The sequence below is a fragment of the Pelmatolapia mariae genome, linkage group LG10_11 (genome assembly GCF_036321145.2).
Source record: "Pelmatolapia mariae isolate MD_Pm_ZW linkage group LG10_11, Pm_UMD_F_2, whole genome shotgun sequence".
Lineage (NCBI taxonomy): Eukaryota > Metazoa > Chordata > Actinopteri > Cichliformes > Cichlidae > Pelmatolapia > Pelmatolapia mariae.
The window spans coordinates 41842832-41870024 of NC_086236.1; the positions used below are offsets into that span (position 1 = coordinate 41842832).

The window sequence follows — 27193 nt, forward strand, 5'->3', positions numbered from 1 at the left end:
TTTACAGGGTTAGTTCAGCCAACATGAAATCCTTTATCACATGAGTGATGTCTGAGAGATCACTTTCACTTTAGTAATGTTTTAATTGATGTCTGTTTTTAGATTTAACTGGACAACCATTGCTGGCCCTGATGGAACACCCAGTGAATGAAAATTCAGACAGAGAGTCTTCTATGCAGAGGATGTGCTACTCTTTTTCTCTGACCCTCCTGAAATTCAAAATAATTTTTTAGCATCTCAAACAGATTTGGTAGAGGACTCTGTGAAAGATGTGGAAAGGATTTTTGATTATTATATTCAAAATCTGAATAAATATAAGTGTTGTTTCACTTACACTTGTTTTATGTGTGACTCTGCATTCAATATTGGAAAATATTCAATTCATAACTGACAGTGAACTAAAACATAATTCACTGCCCTGATATGCACATGCTGTTCTAGCTAGATACTACTTACTAACCGAAGCACTACTCTCCATAACTGTGAAACAGACTTTGATGTGTAAAATTGCTGTTTTAATTTGTAGTCACAGCTTGAAAGAAAAGCAAAAAAACTCACTAACATATGGATGTGGATAATTCTTACCACACCTTCCCCAACTTTTGCTGACTTCATTGCCTTTGTTCATTTATGCATGTGAGGTTAATATTCAAGGAATTACATCCAGCCGTCTAAATTAACAAAGGGTACATTCGGGCACATTTGGCAGCAATTCTGTAATTTAAAGCCAGTATATGAGCACTCTTGCAGCTCTGAAAGAAAAATATCCTGCCTATCCATTTGACTACTGCATCAGCCATATTCTGGGAACAGAGAATAATAATCTTGCCTATTAAAAAAGAAAGGCCAAAGAAAAAAAGATAAAAGAAATGTCAGGGAGAATGAAAAGCAGGCCACAAACAGTTTTGTGTGACGCACGTTACTATGAATCATGGGCTTGGACTTTAGATGATCCTAACTAAGCCTTAAAATAATGCATCTAGTAAACTCGCCTTTTTGTGTACATGGTGGACGCATTAGGAGATAACTCAATGTTCCAGTCTCCTTTCCAGCTTATACTTTTCAATAGTTGCTTGTTTGACGGTACACTGTACTGTCTGAAAAGTGCAGTGAACCAGTCCTCGGGTAGTAGTATTTCTATTCCAGCGTCATATTCGGTCAGTTCATTTTACCCATCCTTTCACTGGTCTTTTCTATTTCTCAGTACTTACCAGTCAGAGCACAGATGTTCGTGCAGACGTTTCTCAGACTGTAACAGCAGATGATCTCCTTAAACGTCTTCCTCATCTCCTGACTCCTGAAGGCATAGATCAGCGGGTCAATCACTGAGTTGCACATGATGAGGATGAGGTACATGTTGAAGTGGGACATGAAGCACACGCAGTAGAGATTCCGTGGGCAAGAGATCATCAGGATGAGGTGGAGAAAGAAGGGAGCCCAGCAGACGATAAAGATCCCCAGAAGGATGGTCAGTGTGATAGCCCCCTTCATGCTGGTGCGCTGATGGATGGAGTTGTAGCCGGGCAGGGCAGCAATGCGCTTCACGTGCGAGCGAGCGAGCATGAACATGTGACTATAGAGGGAGGCCATGATGAGCAGCATGGCAAAAAACATAGAGATCAGGCAGATGATCACAGGAGTGGAGTCTGAGTAGATAATGAAGACAATTCCGCAGCCAGTGCAGAAGGTCCAGATTCCCCCGATGATACAGCCAGCTCTCCTCACCGTCATGATGTTGTGGTACCTCAGTGCATAGAAGATGGTGACGTACCTGTGGATAATAACATAGTATACACCTCAGTAACCTCTAATTTTATATCAACATTTATTGCTCACTGATGAATTACAAAATCGTTTCAAGTCAAAAAACTTGACATTTAAACATAACGGGGACTGTGTGTGTGCTGAATACAATAACTCACAGAAAGGGAACCAGACTACAGGTCACATGAACTCCAGTGAGACATTTATTCTTGAGACATTCAATATTCAATGAGGATAACGTTAGGCAACCTTGGGTTGTTGATCACGCATAACGTACATTTATACATAAAAGGTGCAATTTTGTTATTTGGTGGCTCTGTTGTAACCTCTGGTATGAATGTAATTTATATGTCTTTGAGACAATCTCGTAAATATTAAATGTCACTGAGAAACCAAATGAATATTATATTGTCAAGTTTCCTGATTCTTGTACACCATGTATTTATACCTGATTCATATACTGAATCAGAGTCAGCCTAATATGGACCCGAGTCCACCTCTTTCAAACAGCCTCTGGGGATGGTACAGTATCATCCAGTATGATGGTCTATGCAATGTTTGCAGTTTTATACGTGCTCCACATGAAGGAATAGCAAGCATGGAAAAGGGAACAAAAGGAATATCTATATGTTAGAAAGAGTAAGATTTAACTCAGTTAAATGTATATGGATCAAATATCAACATGTCTGACAAACATTTAAAAAAGAACAGTTTTTCCAGTTATTCTACATTCATTATTAAGCAGACAATTGATTAAATGGTAATCAATGGTAACAAAGACACACTTTTAAAATAGTGATCACATGCTAAATGTAGCTGTGAATGGTTGTGTGCAATCAGGACGAACTAATAAAGAACAGGCACTGAATAGTTTGAAGGCCTTATTGCAATTCTTCCAGTTATTGTCATTTGTTAGGTTCTAGAACTAAGAAGTTATAAAATTACTGTGTCAGAGAAAATTTTAGAGCGGCATACTGGTGCTCCGTAAACCTGCGTGGGTTCTCTGGCTTCCACCCACAGTCCAAAGACTTGCATGGTAGGTTAACCCACCGAATTAGGAGATCTGAGACAGACCTTTTGAAATAGAATGGTCAAAATGAAAGCACAAGAGATCAAGAAATTACCAGTGTGCCATCGGTGCCTATGAAATATTCAACTCTTAATAATACAGCTTTGCTGTTAAATATTCAGGCTCCAATTTGAGCTCAAGCTCAGGTGAAATTAAAAGATCCATTTTTTTCAATGTGAAAAGACCATAAAAAGACACGAATGGTGAAGATGAAAAAAACCTGCACATTTCAAGGATTTTAAATCTACTTCACAAGCATACAAAAAAGTAAAGGAATGAAAAGGGAAATCAGAGAAAGATGGACATTTTTTGAGTTTTCTGTCTTGCCAGATAATTTATTGCAAAGTAAAAAGTAAAAAAACTAAAATTTTCTGTCTGTCTTAACATTTGCACAGATGCATTAGAGTAAGCAGTGATCCCCATGATGAATAAACCAAATTTGTTGTGTGTATCAGATAAAGAAGGTGGAAATTAAGAAATAAAATGTCAGTTTAAAACAAAAAATTAAACTGCATCAATGCTGGTTTACTCATCTGCTTAAAATTTCATTCATTCACACAGTGAGACAACAAAAAGACTTTGATCTGTTCAGCACTGACAACTAAGATTTAGTGCAAGCAGTATTTTTCATTCATTGGAGTTGTCAGAGGAAACAGATGACAGGAATTAACTGAAGGAGTGCCAAATAAGCACTGCCTCAGTTTTCCTTAAATTTATCATAAAATTACAGGGTCCTTTTTTGTTGTTATAAATTATAACACGTCAGTTATGTTCAAGAACATTATTAGGAAACTTGGGGGCGGTGGTGTTGGGCTGATGGATGAGGATTAATTGTGACTAGAGCCTTCAATTAAAACTTCAGTTCCCTTAAAAACATTTCAAAAGGAAACTATTAAGAAACAATAGCAAAACAAACAAACAAACAAAAGATATATTTGTGCTTATACTCCCTTCCATGATTACCTGTCCACAGCAATGGCCAGCAGGCTACACATGGATGCAACGACAGAGATGCAGATCATGGAGTCCACCATGTTGTCCATCTGCCTGATAAAGTGATCCTCCACCACCAGCTGTCTGTTGTTGAGAAGATAAATGATGATGGTCTCCCAGGCGTTGGACACACTCACCAGCATGTCTGCTACTGCCAAACTGCAAAAAACCAAAATACTTTATACAACCTTTATTCTGCAAACAGATGTTCAAATAAATGTTTCTATATGCACTTCCTTCTGTGTATTCAGGAGCTGACAGAATAGCTGCATTCGCCCTCCTGTTGTGTAAACACTTTCTTATCACAGTCATACTGGGAAAACCAATTAATTGATTTAATGCCTGAGTACAGTCTTTCACATTCTCCGGAGGTGCAGTTGAGGCAATGCTTTGACAGTCACATGCACTCACAGCCTTTGCACAAGCAACAAAGCCAGCAAAGATGGTGGGAAAATGGATCTTATCTCCCAAGTTAAAAGTGGTCATGGTATGGCGAAAAAAAAAAACTGCACTGCAGGCAGACAGACAGACGCTTGATGCTGTTTCCAAATACTGTTACTAAATAATACTAATATTTTAAGAGCTTCTTAAAGATAAACAACACATCTATGCTATTTATGTATATTTACATTTAAAATTTGATGTTTTTCCCCAGCAAAAATGGTTAAAACAGTGACGCTATAACTGCTGGTGGCTGATGGTCAGAGTATATACATAGTGTACATAGTGTGAACAGAGGCAGGGGTTGATCTAGGCAAATTTTCTTTGGGTGGCATGGAAATCAAATGGGGTGGCAAAATCAAAGCAATTTATTTTTTACACATATGCATGTGCTACATTCTGTAACATGTATTATATATAGTTAAAATACATCAAAAGCAGTAAGTATACAGATGTTTCATATAAACGTAGTCTATAACTTTCTTTTCTTTAGCCCACATAATTAAACATTTCAGTTACATAAAACATGTGAATATTGATAAATAAGCATGTAGCCCAATAAGCATAAAATCAATTTAGCTACACAACATGAGGTGATTCAATTACAAACACAAGTCTAACTAAAGTTTCACAATCTTTTTTAATTAGAAATAATCAAATTGCTTAAATTTACACAAAATGCCACAAATGAACACATTTTTTCACAAATTTTTCATGTTTTATTTGGTTAACACTCTGGGGTCCAGGGTATAATTGGCCATTTCGGACTATTTTTTATTTTATTGTTGTGTTGAACCTTTAAATTTATTTATTTATTTTTGCCTTGCCTTGTTCTTTTCAGCACAATCTCATCTGTCTGAATTTACAAGTATTTTTTCATTCGCGGTACTAACACAATTGAACTGAAATCACACACAAACATATGAGCCAAGTAAGGAGAAGGTTATATTCTTTCACTGTAAAAACCACAAACATGTTTAGTGAAATATTTTCATAACTTGAAATGGTGGCTTTTTGGCAGCAACTGTGACATTCATTAGTACCCTCACTGACACACAAAACAAAACAACGACTACCCTACACACCAACTATACAAGACAACACAACACGCTGTACACTCCAAACACACTAAACGTCACAAATCTCTCACATCTCAAAACTGGCTGTCGAAATCTTTCTTTCTCTCTCCCAAAACTTTCCCCTATTCCTAAATAACCAAATCCCACATCTTGCCATATCATTTTTTATTGGTCGACATGGTACATTTTTCCACCAACAGGAAAGAAGTAGCTTTTTTTCTATCTAACAACGTATGCATTGGAGAACAACTTGGGGTTAGTATCTTACCCAAGGATAACTGGCATGCAGATTAGAGCCAGGGATCAAACCACCAACCTTCCGATTAGTAGATGACCCGCTTTACCTCCTGAGCTACAGCCACCCAATGGCATTTTTAGTTGTGCAGGGACCTTTTGTGCCTTCCCTCTTCAGTATGACAGCCATGCTGATGCAGCTTTCTAGCTAACAGGAGTGCCGAGTGCTGCATGGATGGAATATATCTGTACATTCACAAGCATGTTAACATGCTATCTCTATATTTGTTTTCATTCATCTTTAAGTGAAGATTTGTGCAAGCAACAAAATTGCACAATATTTTCTGCTCACTTTTACTCATCACTGTGGGCATGTCATCATTAAAGGCGAGACAGTACCTTCTTCTGAGCAGTAATAATGTTCTGTGCTGTGAAAAAATATTTGCCCCCTCCCAGATTTCCTTGAGTTTTTTGTTTTTTTTTGTACGTTTGTAAAACTTCAAATCAATTGTAATATTAGATAAAGATAGCCAGAGTAAATGCACTCTGTAGATTTTAAATTATTGTTTTGCTTATCAAGGGAAAAAACCTATCCCAGCGGGGACAAAATCAGGAATAGGGCAAGTACTTTTTTACAGCTCTCTAGATACACCACTCAGAACCTAATTAGTCCCAATTTTAACTCTGAATTGTTTGCCCTGGACTAAATTTAGAGTCAGGAAAAGTCTAGTTTTAGTTGACACATTATTTGAGAGGTGTCGCAGAGCAAGGTCAACAATCTGGCTGTTGTTAGTTTTCTAGATTTTCCACAGCTTTCCACGTTTGGACTCCATGCCTTGACTTGACAAATGATTCGTATAATGAGTAAAAGCTTCTTGGCCAGAAGTGGTGATATTTAAAACATGTAGCTTAAGATGTTTTTCTATGCTTTGGTGCCATTTTGGTGTTTTGGTGTTCAAATGAGAATTTATGAAACTACAATAATATGTTCTCCAGGACATCTAGTTGAACCTTGTTTGCAAAGCAATTTGTTCAAGTGCCAGAGAAAATGACAGCCGAGTCTCACAGAAATATGTTAAATGAGCACAAGCTCTTAACACCACGTTGAGTGGAGGTGGCATGTAATATGTTAAAATTACAGCCCAGAGAAAGCAACAGGCTTCTCCTCTATTGTCTTGGTTACCAAGGCAGCATATTATATCATGATCAACATCGTGGACTGACTCACCAAATACTCACAACTTACCTATAGAGAGAAGGAAAACAACACATTAAGTAGGAATGTATTTCTTTTCCCCCCCATGAATCAAATGGATTTTCAAATAAAAGATAACAATAGTGTTATCTTGCAGTAACTCGCTGTACCTCAGTGTTACGCCGTGGGAGTCATTCAGAACCACATGAACAGAAGTGCTATACAGCTCGCCAGAAATTCAAAGACTTAGTTGAATGTCTGCTGTGTCTCTGCACAGCTGAAACACATTTGCTTTTGTCTTAGTAAGAGGATTAAGTCTTTCAAATCAGAAGACAGATCCAAACAAAGTCACAAGAAATTGGTGCTGATGTCAAAACAGACATCCAAGTATTTTTCTGATTTATACAGTAGGGTCATTAAAAGTGTGACTTGATTTTGATGTGGCAGCTGCCCCAAATATGTCATGATTTTTGAGTCCACAGATCTCTATTGGTTGGAGACAAATTTAAAGAAAGAAGGTTAATCAAAAGTTGTTTAAATCATCTGCTGTTACCTAATGATTAGTCTAAGCAGGGCACAAGATTATAAGATCAAAAGCCTATTTTGTAACTCCCTGCTTACATGGCATTTTATTTAACCATTTATAATCAGGATAAAAGATTTATGTCAGTTTCAAGAGTTCACATGTTTCCTCTGGCAACACATACTGCATGACATTTTTCTAAGTGGAAAGAATAATTAGATTTCACATTGGATTATATTGGAAATGTGCTTCTGCCAAGCTCAGGATGAGCAATTATCGTCAACTGTTCTTCGCCTTTTATAAATCAACCAACATTTCCACTTCAGGCAAAAGAAAAATATTTTTTGCGCAACTGAGCTTTTTAATCAGTTACATGGAGAAGGTTTGGAAATTGAAACTCATTATTTCTTTGAATTCTGGCAAAAATCCTGTTGTGTAATCACATAGAAGCATACTCTAGACTGTCACCTTGAAGTCACACTTCTACAAAACAAAAGTTAGCTCTACCTGAGCCTGTAAGCCATCTAAATTGCTTTTTATGGTTACTTGTTTTATTTTTCTTTCTTACTTACTTGCTTGTTTGTTTGCTTGCTGGCATGCTTCCTTGTGTTCTCCTTGCTTTCAATTTAAAAGAGACCAGTAGGATAGCTCGCTTGGCATCTCCTGCCAGGCAGTTCCACAGCTGAGGGGCCTAGTATGCAAAGGCCCGGTGACCTTTCATGACCTTTCCAAAACCTTTATTCATGAACCTTTAACAGAGTACTGCCAGAGGATCTCAAGCCGTCATTGGGCTCATAGAGCAGGCAGGAGCCAGACTATTCTCAATAACAACTACTGTTAGCCAGTGAAGGGCAATAGGGAGGGATTGGTATGTTGTGGTTGCTTCTCTTTCTGTGGTTTTAAAGCTAGGCAACATCAGCTGTAGCCTCTGGAACAGAGTAAAGTGCATTACAATATTCAATTCTATAGGCGATAAAAGCATTGATGACCTTTTTAGAACAGAAAGGAAGGAAACAATCTAATCCTGGATAGCTGTCTCGGTTGTACAAAGCAGGACTGAACCACTTTAATCATTTGTGTAACAAAAGAGAAATCAGGACCTTTCTGAGCATAATTTCTGAACATAATTGATAACGGTTCATGTCTATTAATTACATCAACATAGGCTACTTCGAAAGTTCTTGGTTCAGTGTCTGGCAGATACCTAAAATCCATCCACATAGGGGGTTATTCACATTGCATTGAAGCTGACAGTTGTTTGCTAGGGATTATTCCAGGATCGTTGTTGTGATTTCATTATTAGTTATTATTAATAGTACTGTTATTATTTTTCCACAGTATGTCTTTAGACCTATCTTCCTCAACCCCAACTGGTGGCAACGGATGGCTGCCCCTCCCCAAGCATGGTTCTGTCAGAGATATACTGTATTCCTTCTCATCTGAGGTTTTCTGGGTGTTATTGTAGGGTCTTTACCTTATAAGTTGAAGTAACTTGTTATGATTTTACACTACATAAATAAAACCGAACTGAATTGAATTGACTGAACTGCTGAATTGCTCTCCTAGGTCATCCTCAAATGTATTTGCTATCAGGTCATAGATCAGTCAGGATGATCTAATGGAGCGTATCCCTCACTCTCACTGATAGTTGCTTCAATCACTTGCATCTAAGTTGAGAAATGTTTATCTCATTGTTTTGTTTGTTTGTTTGTTTGTTTGTTTTTGTTTTTTGAAGTCGTTACATTTTATTGTCTTTCTGTGGTCTCTGGTCGCCGCATTCCTCCAAAATGCTTCCTGTGTGGATGCAGCGTTGTTATGGTTATTTGAGAAGGGCTTGAAAATAACAATGTGAACTCAAATGATATGGGCCTTGAGGGGAGGCATGCATTGTTATCCAATTATAATGGCTACATTAGGATGTAGTCTAATCCTAAATGTATCCATTTACACTAATATGTAGACAAGAGTGAACAAGGTTTCACTTGGGACCTATATTGCATTTTGCCCCTGGGAATGGCTGTATTACACCAAGACAGAGAGTAAGCACTGAAGGATAGAAGCATATTTTAATAAACTGCTGCTTAACAAAATCTTTTACACCTGGTAAGCTCACTTTATTAAAATGGTTTTGGGTGGTCCTCGTACATTATTATGTTATTTTCCCCTTTATGTCTTAAACCACTGAGGAGTTTACCTGCAGACAAAGAAGTACATGGGGGAATGTAGGTTCTTGTTCTTCACTATGGCTGTGATGACTAAAATGTTCTCCAGCAGTGAGATGATACCCAGGATCAGAAAGACCTTAGGAGAGGAGATCAAAATACAGACCAGTGAAGAGACAGTCGGGGTAGTGGTAGCCAAGAAGAAATCACGAGATAAATAAATTAATCCAAAGTGCTACACGCAGCCATACAGACCTCGATAGCGATGTGGACCTGCTCGCATGCTGCAGGTTTGGAGGTGCTAGCCTTCTCTGATAGTGGAGGGATCAGGGTGTAGTTTTGATGATAGTAGGAGTAGCCCCAGGTAGAGTTCCCCAGCAGCACCTCCTTTTGGTAGGATTCATCAGACACATTCATCTCTGCTGTGGGTCGGGTCTGGATCATCGCAACTCTTACCTGGAGGCCATTTTTCAAGCAGGCTGAAAGAAGAAACAAGAAGAAGAACGTGAGACTGTGTCATGCTTCATATAAGCTTTGTAATATTGAGATCATGCTTAATATTATGCCAGCTTCAATTATACATGCTGCAAACAAACATGATTCACCCCAAGCACCTTGTTTATTTAACAACATACAAATAGTATTCGGTTCCTTGCAAATGTAACTCCTGTGTGTGGTCCTAGTTTGGCCTCCACTAACATCCTTTTCTAATGCTTGGTGCTGATCAGATGATAAAAAGTGGTTTTAGTACTGCCTGCTTCAGCAAAAAAATGTTGCTAGGAAAGTTCCATAAAACCAAGACAGCAACCACTCTGAGTAAGTGTTTACATTTTGTATTGCACTGCAAATAGAAGTACATTAAACACAAACTAAAACCAGATGATTGCTTTAGGCTTGACTTAGTTTTGATTTGGAGAACAGGAAGCAGCCTCACTTGTATAAAAAAAAAGAAGAAACCTTCACTTAATTTGTGTAATCTGACATGTCGTAGCTTTACAGGTTATGTGGTGGACTGATTCTTGGCTGGGTCTTGTGTGTTAAACTGGTAAACTCACAAGATACAGCGAGTGCACAACAATGTGCTACTTTGCTAGCTACTGGTTTGCAGATTTTCCTGCCTTTGGGTAAAACTGGGCAAGCTAGTGGTTTCACTGTGTTCCTATCCTTTATGCTAAGATAACCCATCCCTGCTAATAACATCATACTTTATTTAATTTACAAACATGTTCACAAGACAAATTGAACACATTTAACACAGAGACAAGCAATGTGTAAAATATTGCAATCCTTTTCAAGCCAGTTTACAATAATGCCACGCTTGAAAGCAGCAGATACATATGAGTGTAGGTGAACGTAGTCATATGGCTGCTCTGAATTAGGTTGGATGTGTTATATGATAAGCTGGCTGCTGACATTTTGAAGGAAAATCATTTAATTACAATGATGTAAAACAGCCACAATCATCAAAAGATGGCTTTTAAATTAGTTCCTGACTTTCATCAGTGAGCTAAAATTTAGTTACAACAAATTTCATTGGCATTTGTTTTGAACGTTTCTCTTTCCTAATAAATTAAACTGGTGCAGTGACCTGACATCACACTCTCAAGTTAAAGGGCACATAAGAAAGCTTCACTGTTAAGAGTCACTAATATGACGAAATTAGACAAAAAAACCCCAAAAACAAACTGTTAAATGCTTCATGCATCTAAGTGATTCCTCTGTTTCTTAGCACATGACCTCATAACTGGACCCTGCGGTTATGTCAGATGACACGCTTTTAGTTACTTATAAATTTGCACACATTGCTAGTACGTCTAGATCCCAAATGGGAACTGAGGAAAGCACTGATATCAAAATAAAACTGTTCAAGTGAAGTGAAGCGATAAACTAAATTCAGCATTATGTCCACCGCGGCGTTCTGCCTCATTTCAGCAGAATGCCATTATCTAAATCCTTTTCCAAAGTGGCACAATGAGCTTAGCAGGTACAGCAATTAACCACTACTGCAGCGCTAAATGAAAAAGCTACATTGAGAATCATTAAGACATTTTAATTCTATCCATGTACTTTAACTGCAGGAAAAAAATTAATTATGTCAGCACAATTGGAATTCAGTTTTTCCAGCACCAATTAACACAACAGTTATCTTAAGCAATTTTAATATAAGACACAGCCATTTAAAATCAAAAGTATAATTTATGCTCACACATTACATTTAACCTTTTGAAGTGCTTACATCACTTAAATCCACAACAGCTAGAGCAACTTTAGATATATTGGCAGGTGAAGTCATTACCATAGATCATCTTGTTGTAATCAGTGTTGGGAAGGTTACTTTTAAAATGTATTCCACTACAGATTACAGAATACATGCCCCAAAATGTATTTTGTAACGTATTCCGTTACGTTACTCAATGAGAGTAACGTATTCTGAATACTTTGGACTACTTAATACATTATCTTGATGCATTCTCAATCATCCAGGAAAGTAAATCTCCAAAAGTTGAATCTGTTCATCTGGACGTAGCGTTTTGTGGGAGAAACGTTTCGTCACTCATCCAAGTGACTTCTTCAGTCTCAGCTGACTGCAGGTTTCCCCAACCCTTATAAACAGTACATTTGCATAATGACTGAAACCAGCCCACTGAAGGAACAATGGGCTGTGAGGTCAGTTCCTTAATCATAATTATGCAAATTCCTATGACCATTGATCAACAATCACTGACCAAAACCCACTGATCAAAGCCCACTGATCAATGGCCATGAGTACCACTCACAGAGAGTTGGGGAATGGCTGCAATCACAGCGTTGTAAGATGGCGAAAGATGTACCCTTAGGCCCCCTCCTCGATTCAGAGATGGTCTTTCCCTCTTCACGTAAATGGCCTCCTTGACTCCGCGCTCAAACCAGCGTTCCTCCCTGTCCAGGATGTGTACATCCTCATCGTTGAAAGAGTGTCCACTGGCCTGTAGGTGTAAATAAACTGCAGAGTCCTGGCCTGACGAGGTAGCTCTTCTGTGTTGTGCCATCCGCTTCGCTAGAGGTTGTTTGGTTTCCCCGATGTATAAATCCTGGCAATCCTCCTGGCACTTAACAGCGTACACTATGTTACTCTGTTTGTGTCGGGGGACCCGATCCTTGGGGTGGACCAGTTTTTGGCGCAGCGTGTTTTGGGGTTTAAAAGCCACAGAGACACGGTGTTTAGAAAAAATGCGTCTCAACTGTTCCGATACTCCTGACACATATGGGATCACTACAGGTTTTCGCCTGGGCAGCGGTTGTCCTTCTCTCCTGGATCGACTGGAGCTTTCTTTAGGTGCCTTTCCCGCTTTGACAAAAGTCCAGCTGGGATAACCACATTTACTCAGGGCCTTCTTGATGTGATGTTCTTCTGCCTCCCTGGCCGCTGTGTCAGTGGGGATGGTGTTCGCTCTGTGTTGTAGCGTCCTGATGACACCCAGTTTGTGCTCCAGTGGATGATGAGAGTCAAACCTTAGATACTGATCCGTATGTGTAGGTTTCCGGTACACGTCAGCCTTTAGATGTCCCCCATTACTGATGGAAATCTCACAGTCTAAGAAGGCTAACCTGCCACTTTTCATATCCTCCCTGGTGAATTTGATGTGTCGGTCCACCGAGTTGATGTGATCCGTGAAATGTAGTACGTCCTGAGATTTGATTTTCACCCAGGTGTCATCCACATACCTGAACCAATGGCTTGGTGGTGTTCCAGGGTAGGATAGCAAAGCCCTCTTTTCCACTTCTTCCATGTACAAATTGGCCACGATGGGTGAAACTGGGGAGCCCATGGCACACCCATGTTTCTGCCTGTAGAACTGACCCTTGTATGTGAAGTAGGTGGAATGAAGACACAGTTCCAAAAGCAAACACACTTGGTCGATGCTGAGAGTGGTCCTGTTGCTGAGGTTGGTGTCATCCTGTAATCTCTTACGGACTACCTCCAACGCTTCCGTGACTGGGATGCAAGTGAAGAGAGATGTAACGTCGTACGAGACCATGGTATCATCTGCCTCCATAATGACATCTCTCACCTTCTCAACAAAATCCAGGGTGTTCTGGATGTGGTGTTCAGAGCTGCCCACCAGCGGGTTGAGGATCGAAGCCAGAAACTTGGAGATGTTATAGGTGACCGAGTTGATCATGCAGACAATAGGTCTTAAAGGTGCACCCTGCTTATGTATTTTCGGTAAACCATACAGACTTGGTGTAGACTCCCCTGGGTACAGCCTGTGGTATGAGGTCCGGTCGATAGCCTTGTCTTGTTCCAACTGCTTCAGACAGTCTATCACCCTCTTCCTGTAGCCACTTCCTGGGTCTCGTTTCAGGGGCTCATAAGTATTTTCATCACTGAGTAGTGACAAAATCTTCTCATGATAGTCTTTCTGGTTAAGCAATACTGTGCACCTACCCTTGTCTGCCGGAAGGATGATAATGTTGTTGTCATCACTAAGTGAAGTGAGTGCCTTCCTCTCCTCCATGGTGATGTTGGATGCTGGGGGCTTTGCATTGCTGAGACAGGCCGAAACTTTCGTCCGTAGTTGCTCTGCTTCCACTTCTGCAATATTGTTGTTGCGAATTGCTGTTTCTGTGGCTGTGATCAGCTCCACTAGCGGGATTTGTCTCGGTGTGACGGCAAAATTCAACCCTTTGGCAAGGATGTTTTTCTCTGTTTGGGTAAGCTGTCTGTCAGACAAATTCTTCACCCACTTGTCCACATCCTCTGTATCGCATCCCTGTCTCTTCTGACCACTGAGGACACTCTCCGTATTTTGCGGTGGTTTCCGACGTACAACAAGTAAGTCAAACTTCCTTTGTTGCCTGGTCTTAGACTTCTTGTGCTGTGCTAGACGAGCCTTCTCAGTGAAGTCAAACACCTTTTTAAGAGTATTCTCATCTAAAAGCATTGTCAGTCTCCGTCGGATCCGCTCCTCTTGAGATTTTAGCATGTCGATGGTAAAATTTGTCTGCCTCACCCGTTCATTAAGCAACTGATGCTGTGCCTTCTGGAGGATTTTTGTTGCCCGGAAGCCTTTAACTGAAGAGCTCATTTGCAGACTCTTAGGAGTAATCCTGTTTTGTCGGCATCTGAGGCTGAATCTCAGGTGGTTCCTGTAGTCCGCCATCTTACGTGCTGTTTGCTCATACTGACGTACAAGCTTTAGGCAGTCCTTGCCAAAGTGGACAGTACATTATGCAAATGTACTGTTTATAAGGGTTGGGGAAACCTGCAGTCAGCTGAGACTGAAGAAGTCACTTGGATGAGTGACAAAACGTTTCTCCCACAAAACGCTACGTCCAGATGAACAGATTCAACTTTTGGAGATTAATACATTATCATGCTTTTTACAACTACGTGAATGTACTATTGCTGTGTGATTTATTACTATTACTGAAGGTCCGCGGCTCCGAACCGTGTCGGGCTCGTAGCTGAAAACTAGCTTTACTTTGTTGTCTGGGTCAACTTTGCTAGCGAGAGACAGAGAGAGGCGTTGAAAGGCTGCTCCAACTGAACTTATTGTTTCGGAGGAAAACACGAACACAGTGTACAGTCGAGTCTTAATAGCTTACTTACAACTGGGCTGGTCAGGCACTCTTCTTGGCTGCAGTGGTTATTATTATATTTACATGCTTCCAGCTCCCGTTTCTGCTCGATGACAGCTCGTACTTTTCCACTCTCCTTTTTCTCCCTCCCTGGCTCACAGACACATAACGGGTATGGCAGTCCATTCTCCCTGCAGCTCGGACTACACTGCCCATGATGCTACATTCTTTAGAGCTATGCCTGTAGCATTCTGCCTATTAGCTTAGCACAACAACAACAACAACGAAAAGGCGCTCTCTCACCCAGGAAACACACAGTCTAGAGAGAGAGAGAGAGCGTCACCCTGTAACCATGGCAACCGTAACGCTGCCGCCTGGAACAAGAGACTATAGCTGTCAAACAAAACCCAAACAGTCCTGACCCGCCACAATATGAAACAGGAAAGTACCGCCGTGTAATCCATTTATTTCAACAAAGTAACTGTATTCTAAATACCATCTTTTTAAACGGTAACTGTAACGGAATACAGTTACTCATATTTTGTATTTTAAATACGTAACGGCGGTACATGTATTCCGTTACTCCCCAACACTGGTTGTAATGCACTTACATGTGGCTGGGTTCTCATGTGGATGTCACATTGACAAGCACTGGCCACCTGTCTGTAAAATTGTTACAGATAGAGCACCCTTCACCCAGCAGGCAGCAGTCCTACCCAGCAGGAATATGGTGCTGTGCAGAAGTCCTGAGCCACCTCTCATTTCACATGCAAACGTATGTGGTGTTATATAAGGCAAAAACCGAGTTTGCACAACTGTGACAAGCATCAAAGTCAATATTTGGCATGACTTCCTCAATTCCCCAACATAGGGTGAACTCTTAGGCAAGCTTTCTTGTTATTTCTAGGATTCTAAGGATCCCCAACACCACTGGCTGAAACCCCAAACCATCACAGAGCCTCCACCATGTTTTAAAGATGTCTATAGACACTCACACCTCTCTCTTGAAATCCTCTCCTTCCTTGCAGACAAAATTCCACTGAGACCCTTTCTGATGAGTCTTAGACAAACAGGTCCTGTGTCAGCTCTTTCCGGGACACTTTCTCTTTTCTCTAATTCTGGCTTTCAGGTGGCTTTCAGATACAGTTTATCTACTGCAGATAGTCACTTTGTCCTTTTTCCTCCATGTTTACAGTTTCCTCTGCTTTTGTTAAGTACACACTGTTGTTTTCCGATTTTTGGGAATCTACTCTGGACTTGACTGGACTAAAAATAAGTGAAAAAGAAGCCAATGCTTAAAGAAAGACCTTCATAAAGCCTGGAGAACAATTGCTCAAATCCGCTTTAGAGAATTATGAGAAAGTCTATTCAGGGACAGAGGACCACAGAAAGATCAAGCTGTTGACCCTGGCCTGCAGTCTAATTGGGCTGCCAAAAGATGTGCTGGAATAATACTGATCCATGGACCTCCAATCTCCCTGTCCAATGGATATGCTGCCAACAACTGCTGCCAGAAACCACAAAGGTCTTGTGACCTGTACCCTTGTGGCTCAAAGCTGTTTAGCAACATAAAATGGATCTACACAATATGAGGCAGGTGGCTATATATTTGAATATTTTCTATGATGTGTGTCTTCTCACGCCGGTTTAATGATTTGGCACGTATAAATACTTTTAAATATAAATTTTTTGTGAGAAAATGGCAGGGCTCATCCAGAAGGGAATTTTCTTTTTCCATAATCCCAGTCCATTAATATTAACTATGAGCCCATGAATCTGAGATAATGCCTGCTGTTGCAGGGTTCCCTTTATGAAGTTGGTTCTTAAGGACTTTATTAATTAAAATGTATTAATGAAAGCATTAAAAACCTTTTAATGTTTTAAAACCTTTAAAAAACAAATGTTTGAACTCTGTGACAATACTAATTATTCTCTTAATGTCCATACTGAATGTTTCATAGTGTAATTCATCCATCCTTGCACTGTAGTTTCTTAGAAGCTACAACATTATTTTACTTCTTATTTGTATGTTTAGACACTCTTATCAGTTGATTAATGTTAATCTCAAGGATTAGAGTCAGAGCATGCAGTACACTCACTGGGCACTTTTTTAGGTACACCTTACTTGTACCAGTTTGGAAGCCTTTTGCATATCAGAACTGTGTTAATTATGCATAAATTGAACAAGGATTATGCAGTTGCTGCACATCCTTGAAGCAAATCTCTCAATTCACAACATCCCAAAGGTGCTCTGTTACATCTGGTGACTGTGGAGTTTGAGTAATGTGAACTCATTGTCATCTTCAAGAAAACAGTTTGAGGTGATTTAAGCTCTGTGACATGGTGCATTATCCTGCTGGAAACAGCCTTCAGAAGATGGGTACAACAGTCAGGTGGGCTGTGGCATTTAAACGATGCTTAGTGCATACTGAGGGGCCCAAAGTATGCCAGCAATCCCCCATGCAATTAACCCACCACCAGCAGCCTGAACCACTGATATGAGACAGAATGGATCCATTCGTCAAGTTTTTTATGCCAGATTCTGATTCTAGCATCTAAATGTCACAGCAGAAATTGAGATTCATCAAACCAGGCAACATTTTTCCAAATCTTCAGTTCCAATTTTGGTGGGCCCATATGAATTGTACCCTCAGTTTCCTGTTCTTAGCTAATAGGAGTGCTAACAGCTAAGTCAGCTACTGGCACCAATATGCTTCCTGGTTTGGCATGTTGTCCGTTATGTGATGCTCTTCTTCATACCATGGTTGTAAGAAGTGCGTATTTGAGTTGCTGTTTCTTTCCTGTCAGCTCAGTTTGTAAACTCCTTTTGAGAATTGCCATTCACTGTGAACCCTAGAGATGGATGTCCAGGAAAATCTCAGCAGGTACCTGCAACCATGGCACATTTAATTTCACAGTAAATCTTTATTCTGATGCTCATTTTGAACTTCAGCAGTTCATCTTGAAGATATATACAGTTGCTCCGATGTGGTTGTCTGGTTTTATGTTTGAATTAACAAACAGTTCGATACGTGTACCTAACAAAATAGCTGGTGAATCTTTTAATGGCAACCTGAAAAATAAGGCAAAGACAGAAGTGTCAAAATCTGCAGTTCCTTGATTGGCCATTGGAGGCGGGCTCCAAATCCAAATGTCTAAAAAGGATCACAGTGTTCGAGGTTTTATTTAAAAACACATTCATTCCAGGCTTAAAATTAGGCATGCTGGTGCTTTGACTCATGTTGGGAAAACATGTGACCTGCTGGGCCTTACCTAGACTAACTCAAATCACTGAAATGAAGCGCTGCATCGTAATTGTGGTGTAGTGCTGGTGATTTTTGTAGAATCTTAATGAATTATCTGATAAATGATATGGCTTGCTCTCAGTTATTTCGTTAGTCTGTAATTAGCACTAGTTAGCAGTAATATATGAACCTTAACCAAACAGCTTAACAAGAAAGACACTGGAGACAAAGTCATGTACTCTGTACTTTCAGTATCCACATATAAACATGCTCCAGATAGCAGTCACGCCTGCTGCTGCAACCTGACTGGGAAAAACGAGGAGAATGGGCTGACCGAATAACGTCAGGACTTGCAGTTCAGTTTTTCAAGTGGTAATTCAAACGACAGCTATCTCAAGCTGATTATTGATGAGATGCAATCGCTGTGATGGAAAAATATAATTTATGTTGGAATTATTTAGAAAATGTCACAATAATCAATAAACTATCAGCCACAATGGGTTGACTGCAGAACACAAAGATAAAACTAACCTCAGTACCACAAAGCTTCTTTCAGGCATGACCCAAGTCAGTTTCATAAAATGTAAACATGTGTACAATATCCCACCTGTAACTTCTACAACTACAAAAACCTTAACGAAATACTTGAGAAAACTGCCTCAGCTCTCGATGACAGGTGTTTGAGATTCTGTTGATTATCTGCGTCACATCATTTCAGTAGTATTTTGTCTTGCAGCCGTGCTTGTTATGTTGAATTCAGATCTCAACACCGAAGCCCCCTGGAATCATTGCCATGCTCATAAAATCAGGACTTTGCCATGTGACATTTTCTATTTCATGGGGGAAAGAATTAAAAGAAGATTAAATGTGGCCATAAGTGAATATGTATGTGTCGGAAACAAGACTCATCAGCTATGGCAGTTAAAGTGTTATTAAGGAGCCCAACGAAACATTTCAGATATCTTTAGTCTTTAGTACATCAACAGCAGTGAGCCAACATGAGTGGGACTTGATACTATGTTCTTTTGTTGTCAACCCAACTTCTGAAAAAGGAAGCTAATATGGAAACGTCAAAAACTCCATGTCCACTAGCACACACTTCTGGTGGTCTCCAAAAGTGAGCAGTCTCTACAGCCTCCCATGTTAAGGTCATAGCGTGGCCTACCTCATGCTTCGACTTTCTTAGCAGCAGCCGAGAAACCTAAATGATTTGCAGAGTTTCTGTAAAGAGGGACAGAAACATCTGACTAAAGTACTAAGTCGTGTTTTGCTGAGGACCAAATTCTTCTTTCATTCAGTAACATGCAAATCAATTCATAAGCTTTATGTACTGTGTTTTTTCCCAGATGTTTGGTTGATATTACGTCTCTCTATTAAAATGAGACTACCATGTTCAGTGCTTTGCTGATCTCATGTCGTGTCCCAGTCTTGGAAAGATCCACTGCTCCATCCAGAACCAAAAGGGCACATTTGATCAAATCTGGGGTCTTTTTCTGATAAACTTCTCTAACTTTTAATTTAAGGATGACTAACTGACTAACTTTGCTTATTCCATAGCGCTCCGATGTGTGTCTGTGTTAATGAGAATGTGAAGCTCAGTGGTGTCGAAGCTAACTTCTGTGTGGTTTGTAAGGAAAGGGCTTGTTAGTATCAATCGCCCCTCCTGGGTTGTTGTTTGTTTGTTTGTTTGTTTGTTTTCTTAACATATGTTCTAACATGAGAAGTTCTGTTTTATATTCAATGTAACGAGTTTTTTGTTTCCATTTTCTTTTCTTTTTTTTCGTAAACTGTATCCACAATCGCTCAATAAAAATATTTTTGAGTAAAATGAGACTACCATGAACACTGAGAGACTGTTCATTTCTTTCTAAGAGAATAAACTTACAAATTCAGCTGGGAATCAAATAAAAAAAATGCTTTATGTAAAAAATAAAAAAATCCTTCACTGTATGAATGTTGCATGTTTCTAGATGTTTATAGTTTTCTTTTACAAGAACTAGTATTTTATTTTTAAATCTGATTCACACAACAAATTTAACCTGCTGCCTGTTTTATAAAGTGTCATTTTGAATGAAATCAATAAGACTGGAACCTATTGCCCTGTACTCTTTTTATTGTTAAAGGCAAGTTTTAGATAATTTCCTTCAGGATTATTAAAGTATTCTCATTCTGATTTTAGTTTGGACTCACTATAGGACGAGACATCACCTCCATCATACAGAAATGCAGGTGCAGGTGTTATGACTACGTGCAAGGCCTCAGTACAGTTTCATCACTCCCCTGCAGCGATATTTTTAGATCACTTCATTTTCACATGGCTTCAGTGAGGTTGCTTTTTTAAATTCTCTTTCATAAATTCTGGCAGAAAACATTTTTGACAAAACGAACAATCCTGTTTCCTGAATGTCTTCTCCTAAAAGTCGCATCACATTAGGAGAGGCACAGGAGAGGCCTCTCAGTATTTCATGAAAACCACAAACTACTTGAAAGTCTAAGAGCGAACATTTTGGGGTTTGCTGATGAGTCAGTGGCACAGGCGAGAGTGACTCATTAATAAGAGAAGAAAAAAAGAGAGAAAAACAAAAAGCCCAGAGGAGCTTTCATTTAACACCCACAAAAAAATTATCTTATGAAAATGTGTGCAGGTTGCTGGCACCTGTGCAGCCTGTATTAGAGCGTATTATGTTTCCTGCTTATCTGAAGTGACTTGTGTTGCAGTTTGAGGATGCAATGTTTGAGGCAGACAGCAACATGCAGATGTAAAGATGTAAGCCATTGTGCTGTGTAAACCACACTTTCAGGTATCATCAGTGCCCAATTCTGTACCTAAACACCCCGTGCTCTACTACAAGTCGATTCCCCACTGGCTCTCATTCATAATTTCTGGTGTTGACTCAAAATGTAGCTGTCATTTCTGTGAGCGTGTGTTCACACACTTACAATACCCACATTCGCCTTCAGCTCCTCCGATCGTGGGCTCTCTGTCTTTATCTCTGCCTCTTTGTTCTCCTCATTCGGGCTCTGTATTTCTCTCCTGGCCCATTTTGGTCCCAAACCAACACTCTGTGGTAATAGTGCCAGGGGGAGGTCGGTTATTGATTGGGATCTTGTGCTACTGTCACAAAACAAAGAGTCCTTGGTGCCTTGATTGTGGCATCAAGAGAGACATCATGAAATGCCTTCGCTGACAGCTAATGATTGTCTGACTTCACAGCCTCACCAAGAACGCACACTATCATCAGTGTTTTGAGCTTTCAGTAATCAACTGATTAGGCAAAAAATTGCTTAATCATCTTTTCCAATGTAGAAGGATCATATAATCATAGAAAAACATACAAATTTCCCCATATACCTGATAACCAGAGCAAAAATCCATAAATAACCGCAAATGAATGAATATTACAGCTAACACCTCTCAGCCCACACATTCAGATTTATTATTATTGTGAACTGAATGCCACAAATGAAATACAAGAACAGCTACTAAACTCCTGTTGTATAGTTTGGGTAGAACATTATTTCAGTATTCATCTGGGAGATAACATCAAAATACAAAACAACCCTCTTCAAGTGGCAGCTTATGTACTTTCAGGTACCTAACGTTATCCTTTCAAAGAGCAAGACAACAACAATTATACGCCCTAGCACAAATGTAATTAAATCTAATCGCATGCATGCGGTAATGACAGACGCACAAACACCTGCGAATCTCCACCGTTTGCAGAGGTTGCTGGCATTTCATCTTCTCCCAAGACAAACGGAGAGGAAAGGCGTGAAAAATATGGTTTAAGCAAAATAAATAAATAAATAAATGTTACCCTGACTTATATGAAGAAATGACCAGAAAGATTATAGCAGTTTGTGCAGCAAACAAGTCATAAAAAACCTATCGGTGAGATCGACGAGTGCCATATTCACCTTAACAACCAAGAAGATGGGGACACCATTTTCATCATTTGGCATATTCGTCAAAATGACTCCTCTGTGCATGTAACCTTTAAAGATCCACCCATGCTGACTTTTAAAGTAGAAAAAAATGTAAGTGTCTGAGCATTCAAGGCAGCTAGATTCTTGTGAGCTTACCGTCACATTCATTTTTCCATATTTCAGTCACATTGGACCAATCAGTGTCCTCAAAGGAACGAATCAACAAGGTCACAGCCTGTTGGTTCATTCCTGTAGGTGTGATTTAGGTGACATAAGAAAGATGGTTGCACCTAAATCATTCACTTGGCTATCAGTGTGTATGTGTATTTATGTACATCTTGATATTTCCAGTTTTTCTAACAATGTTTTCAAAAGTCCTTTAAAATAAAAATAATTATTAGTTTCTTTTTATCGGCCAAGTATATTTGGCTGTGAGTACCTTTAGTACACACATTTTAATGACAAAAGCACAATGATTCAGCTTTCAGAGCTCCTCATCCTGTAACTGTTTTTCTGTTAGGCGCTCTGTATGTTCGTCTCAGCATCTGCGAAGTAGTTCTTGTTTTTCCCTTTTCCAATTTCCAACAATTTGCCAGTTTTTCCTTTTAGAGGGAGTATTCTGAAAGCTTTTGATTGATGTTATTGTGTCAGAATTTTTGAGGTTAGCCTTGTCCAAGGTAAATGGTCAATCAGATTCGGCTAATTGGGAGTCTCACTCGATACACTTCTGCTTAATGGAGAATTAATTGCTTTTCATTGTTTTACTTTTTTTTATTCTGATTAATTCTGATAATAAGTAAACACCTAAACAAACTCCAGGCCAGCAAATTCATTTCACACATCAGTATCTAAGCAGCAGTATTCCTATTATATTTCAGTGCTTGGCCTTACATGACACATCCTTGTTTGCTTGGTTTTTGTCCACGCTGTCAATGATTTAAAAATGTACTTTGTGATCAAGAAAGCAAATGTTTAAAGTGGCTTATTAGCTTGATAGCTCTGACATGACACAGGACTCCATGATTTATAGTGGTATATACATTTGCCTAACAAGCAAAAGCTCAGTGATTTGATCTTGGGAGGAGACACAAATTCCTTTGAGGTTGTGTCAGGAAGGGCATCTGGCATAAAAATGTGCCTGTTCAAATATGTGGAGCTACCTGCTGTGGTGGCCCCGTGTGAATAAGGGAGCAGCCTGAAGAAAGATCATAAGTATGACTCACATGCCATGAAGCAGGAAACCACTGTCCATACTACACAAGCACAATTACAACATCACATAAACATTATTAGCACGTGTGGTTTTTATAGATTTAGTTAATGAGCGTTTGGTGCACTTAAAGCTGTACAATGTGGATTTCATTTCATATGCACATATGCGCCGTGCGGGCTGAATTTTATCACACGCCTTATTTTGTATTTGTCAGTGTTAAAGAAACAATCAGTAGAGGCACATGTTTTTCCTCCACACTGTTTTATTGCCGCTTTTGCTCAATGCCTGTCTGGCCTTGCTCAAAAACACAATTATGAGCATGTGAGTAATACAAATGAAGCTTCATGTTTCCTTTAAGTAAAAATATCAAGAATATGTAGCGTGTGCTTTTCTTTTCTGTACCTTAATCATTATAAGGTACAGAGTTTTTTCCCTTACGGTATATACGACATGTATATGAACGTGTCAAATTTCAGGCTGTCTGATTGCTATGTTGACTGAAAGGACCGTCAGGCAGAACACGGGGCTCGGACAGCTCACGGTGAAACAGAGACCGAGATGCCGCTGGCGGAGCTCCTCTCGCTCTGATCCCCGACTAACCGAGCAAAACACTGACAATCTCAATCTGCATCTGACCTCATGATGTGACCGTGTCCAATCGCAGCGGGGTGGATGATAGCAAATTCACTATGGTCAGGAGCCTCTTCAAAGGTTTCCATGGCTACATTATCACAAACATACTGTTAGTTTCTTTTTCTTTTTTCCCTCTCAGACAAATCCCACAAAATAACAGCACCATCACCATTCAAGTCATAAACTAGCCCTGCCTGCCTTGTAACTGCTTCAAGTCTTTTGCTAATTAACTACTTGTGACCAGCAAAAGAAACACTTAAAATATTATTTAAATTATGTGTCAAGATAGTTGACTAGAATATCTGTTATACCACATATTAATACTGTTATGACTGTGCATTGTGTCCTTGATACTACACTGTAGACTTTAGCAAAGACTCAACGTACATGAAACCTTTTTATCATGACTGATAGGATCACGCTCATTCTTTTTGACAGGGGTGCGGCACGGTGAAATACGGAGACAGGCTGCTGAGGAAATTGCTGGGTTACCTCTTCCTCCAGCCTCCTTTTCTGGGCTCATTTCTGCCTTATTTTACATTTTCTTTTCCCAGTGCTTAAAAACCTGTCAGCATCGTGTAAACACTACTAATGGCCACAGCTGAAAAGGACAGTCACAGCATTAAATGAAAAGCATAAAATAATTATTTAATTCCATAAAGTACAGATGTTTCTGATGTTTAGAGAAATGTTTTTGAAAAATCCTTCAAGCACATGAAACTCTGGAAAATAAAAATTTCTATTTACCTTTACATATTTACAGCCAACAAGATGCCTATAAATTCTGTTCATTTGTATAATTCAGTCCTCAGTTCTACTGAAAGAGGAACTTACCAGTAACATAATAGCTATATTTGTTGCTATATTTTTAAATGAATATAGCAACAGGCAATCTGGCAGTGACTATAACACAAAAAAATAATTTCTACAGGTGACTGAAGCTGCACAGTAACTATATAAAGATATAGACTTTTATACCATTGGACTATCTTTGCTTACAGCTGGGAAATGTTTTACAGACTATTTGGTTATGGCTAATAATTCCTAACAAACTAACGCACTTTATCACATTAATGCATGAATCCCCTCTATTGGCAGACAGCAGACCTGAGACTTCTAACGAAACCTTGACGTGAACGGCCCATCACAATCTTTGATGGATACGTAATTTAAATTAATTAAATTCTGTAAATCATCAAACTGAATCACTCAGCCCTGCCTGAAAGCCGATTCCTATCTGTGTCTTCGTACAAGTAATAACCACGCGGCTATTTGCCAGCGTGTTCTGTCAAAGCCAGCGGAGGCTTTTGAGTCTCTAGTTACATGAGCTTCAGCGCAGTTACTCGTCATAGACTCACACATGCCAAAGAAACCCATGTAGAAGAGATGAACGGAGCATAATACAAACCAAATAATAGTTGTGCACGGAGGCGTGTTTTTGTTCCCCCAGCAGGAGATGTATTTATCAGAAGCCGCAGCTGGGTCAGTCAATGAAAAGGCAGCTCGTCGTCTCACACAGAGAGACGCTCGCTGCTGCTGCTGCTTTGCCCCTGTGGTGACTAAGCTCAGTGAGAAAATCATATTTCTTCCAGACAGTTATTACAGTGACAATTAGACCAAAGAAATCAGGACATCTCTTTCAAAATGAAGGTGGAAATCTGTCATGTTTTCTTAATTTTAATGAATCAGCTTTTACTGAGTGTTGCTTTTTTCTGCTCTAATTAAGTGACACCAAGGCTGACATAACACACACATAAACTGCCAGCAGCTGGGCAGCAGCATGCTGAAATGAAACTTCCTTACAGCTTTTCCTGGCAGCGAGTTATGTGACACTGTGATCAATGCATGGATGCAGGAACTTAAGCGTTGCAGCAATTGAACATCTGGCAGTGTGCCATTGGACTAAGCAGCATCTGGCTTTGTGTTTCCATAGGAAGTAGCTCCAGCAGCTTAAAGAGAGACCTTATCTGACTCAGGCTCTAACACTGGTGTAAAATCAATGCTGCACATTTCATTTCCTGCAAAAATCATAACAAAAGCAAAAGAAATCGATGCATATTACCACCCAGCTTCAGTTCCCAACAGACAAAATTAATGCAGGATAAAATTCCTGGCAGCTTCTTTCATGACTGAGTTCAGGTGTTGCTGCACAGTTTTGATGCAGAAGCTTATGTGACAACTTTGCTGTACAGTGTGTTTACTGGGCTGCAGAGTTTAAAATCAGCAAAGTGTGTACTAGGGGGCTGCAGACTTGCTGATGATGTACAAGTTTAGAATATAATGCAGTGCGATTTATGGATTTGGATGAAGCTGCTGGTAGTTGAATCAAGTCTGACAATAAAGAAATAAACAAATAAATGTTGTCCAAATATGACATTTATCATGCTGCTGCAACATCTACACTGATTTTCAGTAGATTCACTTGACTTTGTAACACAGATTTCACACAAATATCATACAGATATCTGAGAGGATAACAATAATAATAATAATAATAAAGTAGTGACAGTGATAAAATCATAGGTTCTGGTCATCCTGTAATATCAGCTAATTATGTATCTGCGTTGGCTTTGATAAAAGAGATAATTAAAACACACTATGCCTTTTGAGCTGTGCTGGAAATACATAAAGAGTGGGGCAGACAGAGATTTAAAAATGACTCACCTCTAGCGGTATCTGTGCTTCAAATCTTTTCCACAAGTGCCTCAGATGGACTGGATGGTGCCTCTGTGGAGCATCAGACCGGTGGGTTTACGCAACGTGAGAGTGGAGATGCTGAGCTGTGAGAGAGAGAGAGAGAGAGAGGGAGCGGGCGAGAGAGAAAGAGAGAGGGAGAAGAAGAGAGAGAGAGGGGAAGGAAGAGAGAGCGAGGGAGAGAGAGGAGGGATAAGGAACTCCCTCTTTAGCTCTGACAGTGTTGACACGACACGCAGCCACTTTCAGCGATTTCCAGCCTGCTCTCGCTCACAGCGGGCTGGTGGCAGCAGCAGCCAGCAGCACTGAGCTTCCCACATGCTGATGAAGATTGTGTATGTGAGAGGCTCCATCTTTCAGTGCTTACTGTAGATGTGACTTGATGTAGACCAGCAGTGCTGTGATAATGAAATGAAGTTGATATTTCAATGCAACTTCTGAATGATTTTAGTGCTGTTG

The 27193-nt window shown here is 39.7% G+C and overlaps 1 protein-coding gene across 1 annotated transcript; it reads right to left on the minus strand.

The window, feature by feature from the left end:
* Positions 1–964: 964 nt before the first annotated feature.
* LOC134636150 (melanocortin receptor 5-like) lies at positions 965–26775 on the minus strand. Its single transcript, XM_063485993.1, has 5 exons — positions 26705–26775; positions 9716–9939; positions 9493–9599; positions 3797–3985; positions 965–1771 (listed from the first exon to the last, which is right to left on the minus strand). The coding sequence occupies exons 2-5, from the start codon at positions 9902–9904 to the stop codon at positions 1201–1203; spliced, it is 1056 nt and encodes a 351-aa protein (XP_063342063.1). The 5' UTR covers positions 9905–9939; positions 26705–26775; the 3' UTR covers positions 965–1200.
* Between the last annotated feature and the right edge of the window lie 418 nt (positions 26776–27193).

Excerpts from the sequence above, each read along its gene's own strand:
- LOC134636150 (XM_063485993.1), bottom strand. The coding sequence starts at position 9,904 with ATGATCCAGACCCGACCCACAGCAGAGATGAATGTGTCTGATGAATCC. Across the intron at positions 9,600-9,715 it reads AGGTCCACATCGCTATCGAG|GTCTTTCTGATCCTGGGTAT; the intron begins GTCTGTATGGCT and ends TCCTCTCCTAAG. Across the intron at positions 3,986-9,492 it reads ATGTACTTCTTTGTCTGCAG|TTTGGCAGTAGCAGACATGC; the intron begins GTAAACTCCTCA and ends GGTTTTTTGCAG.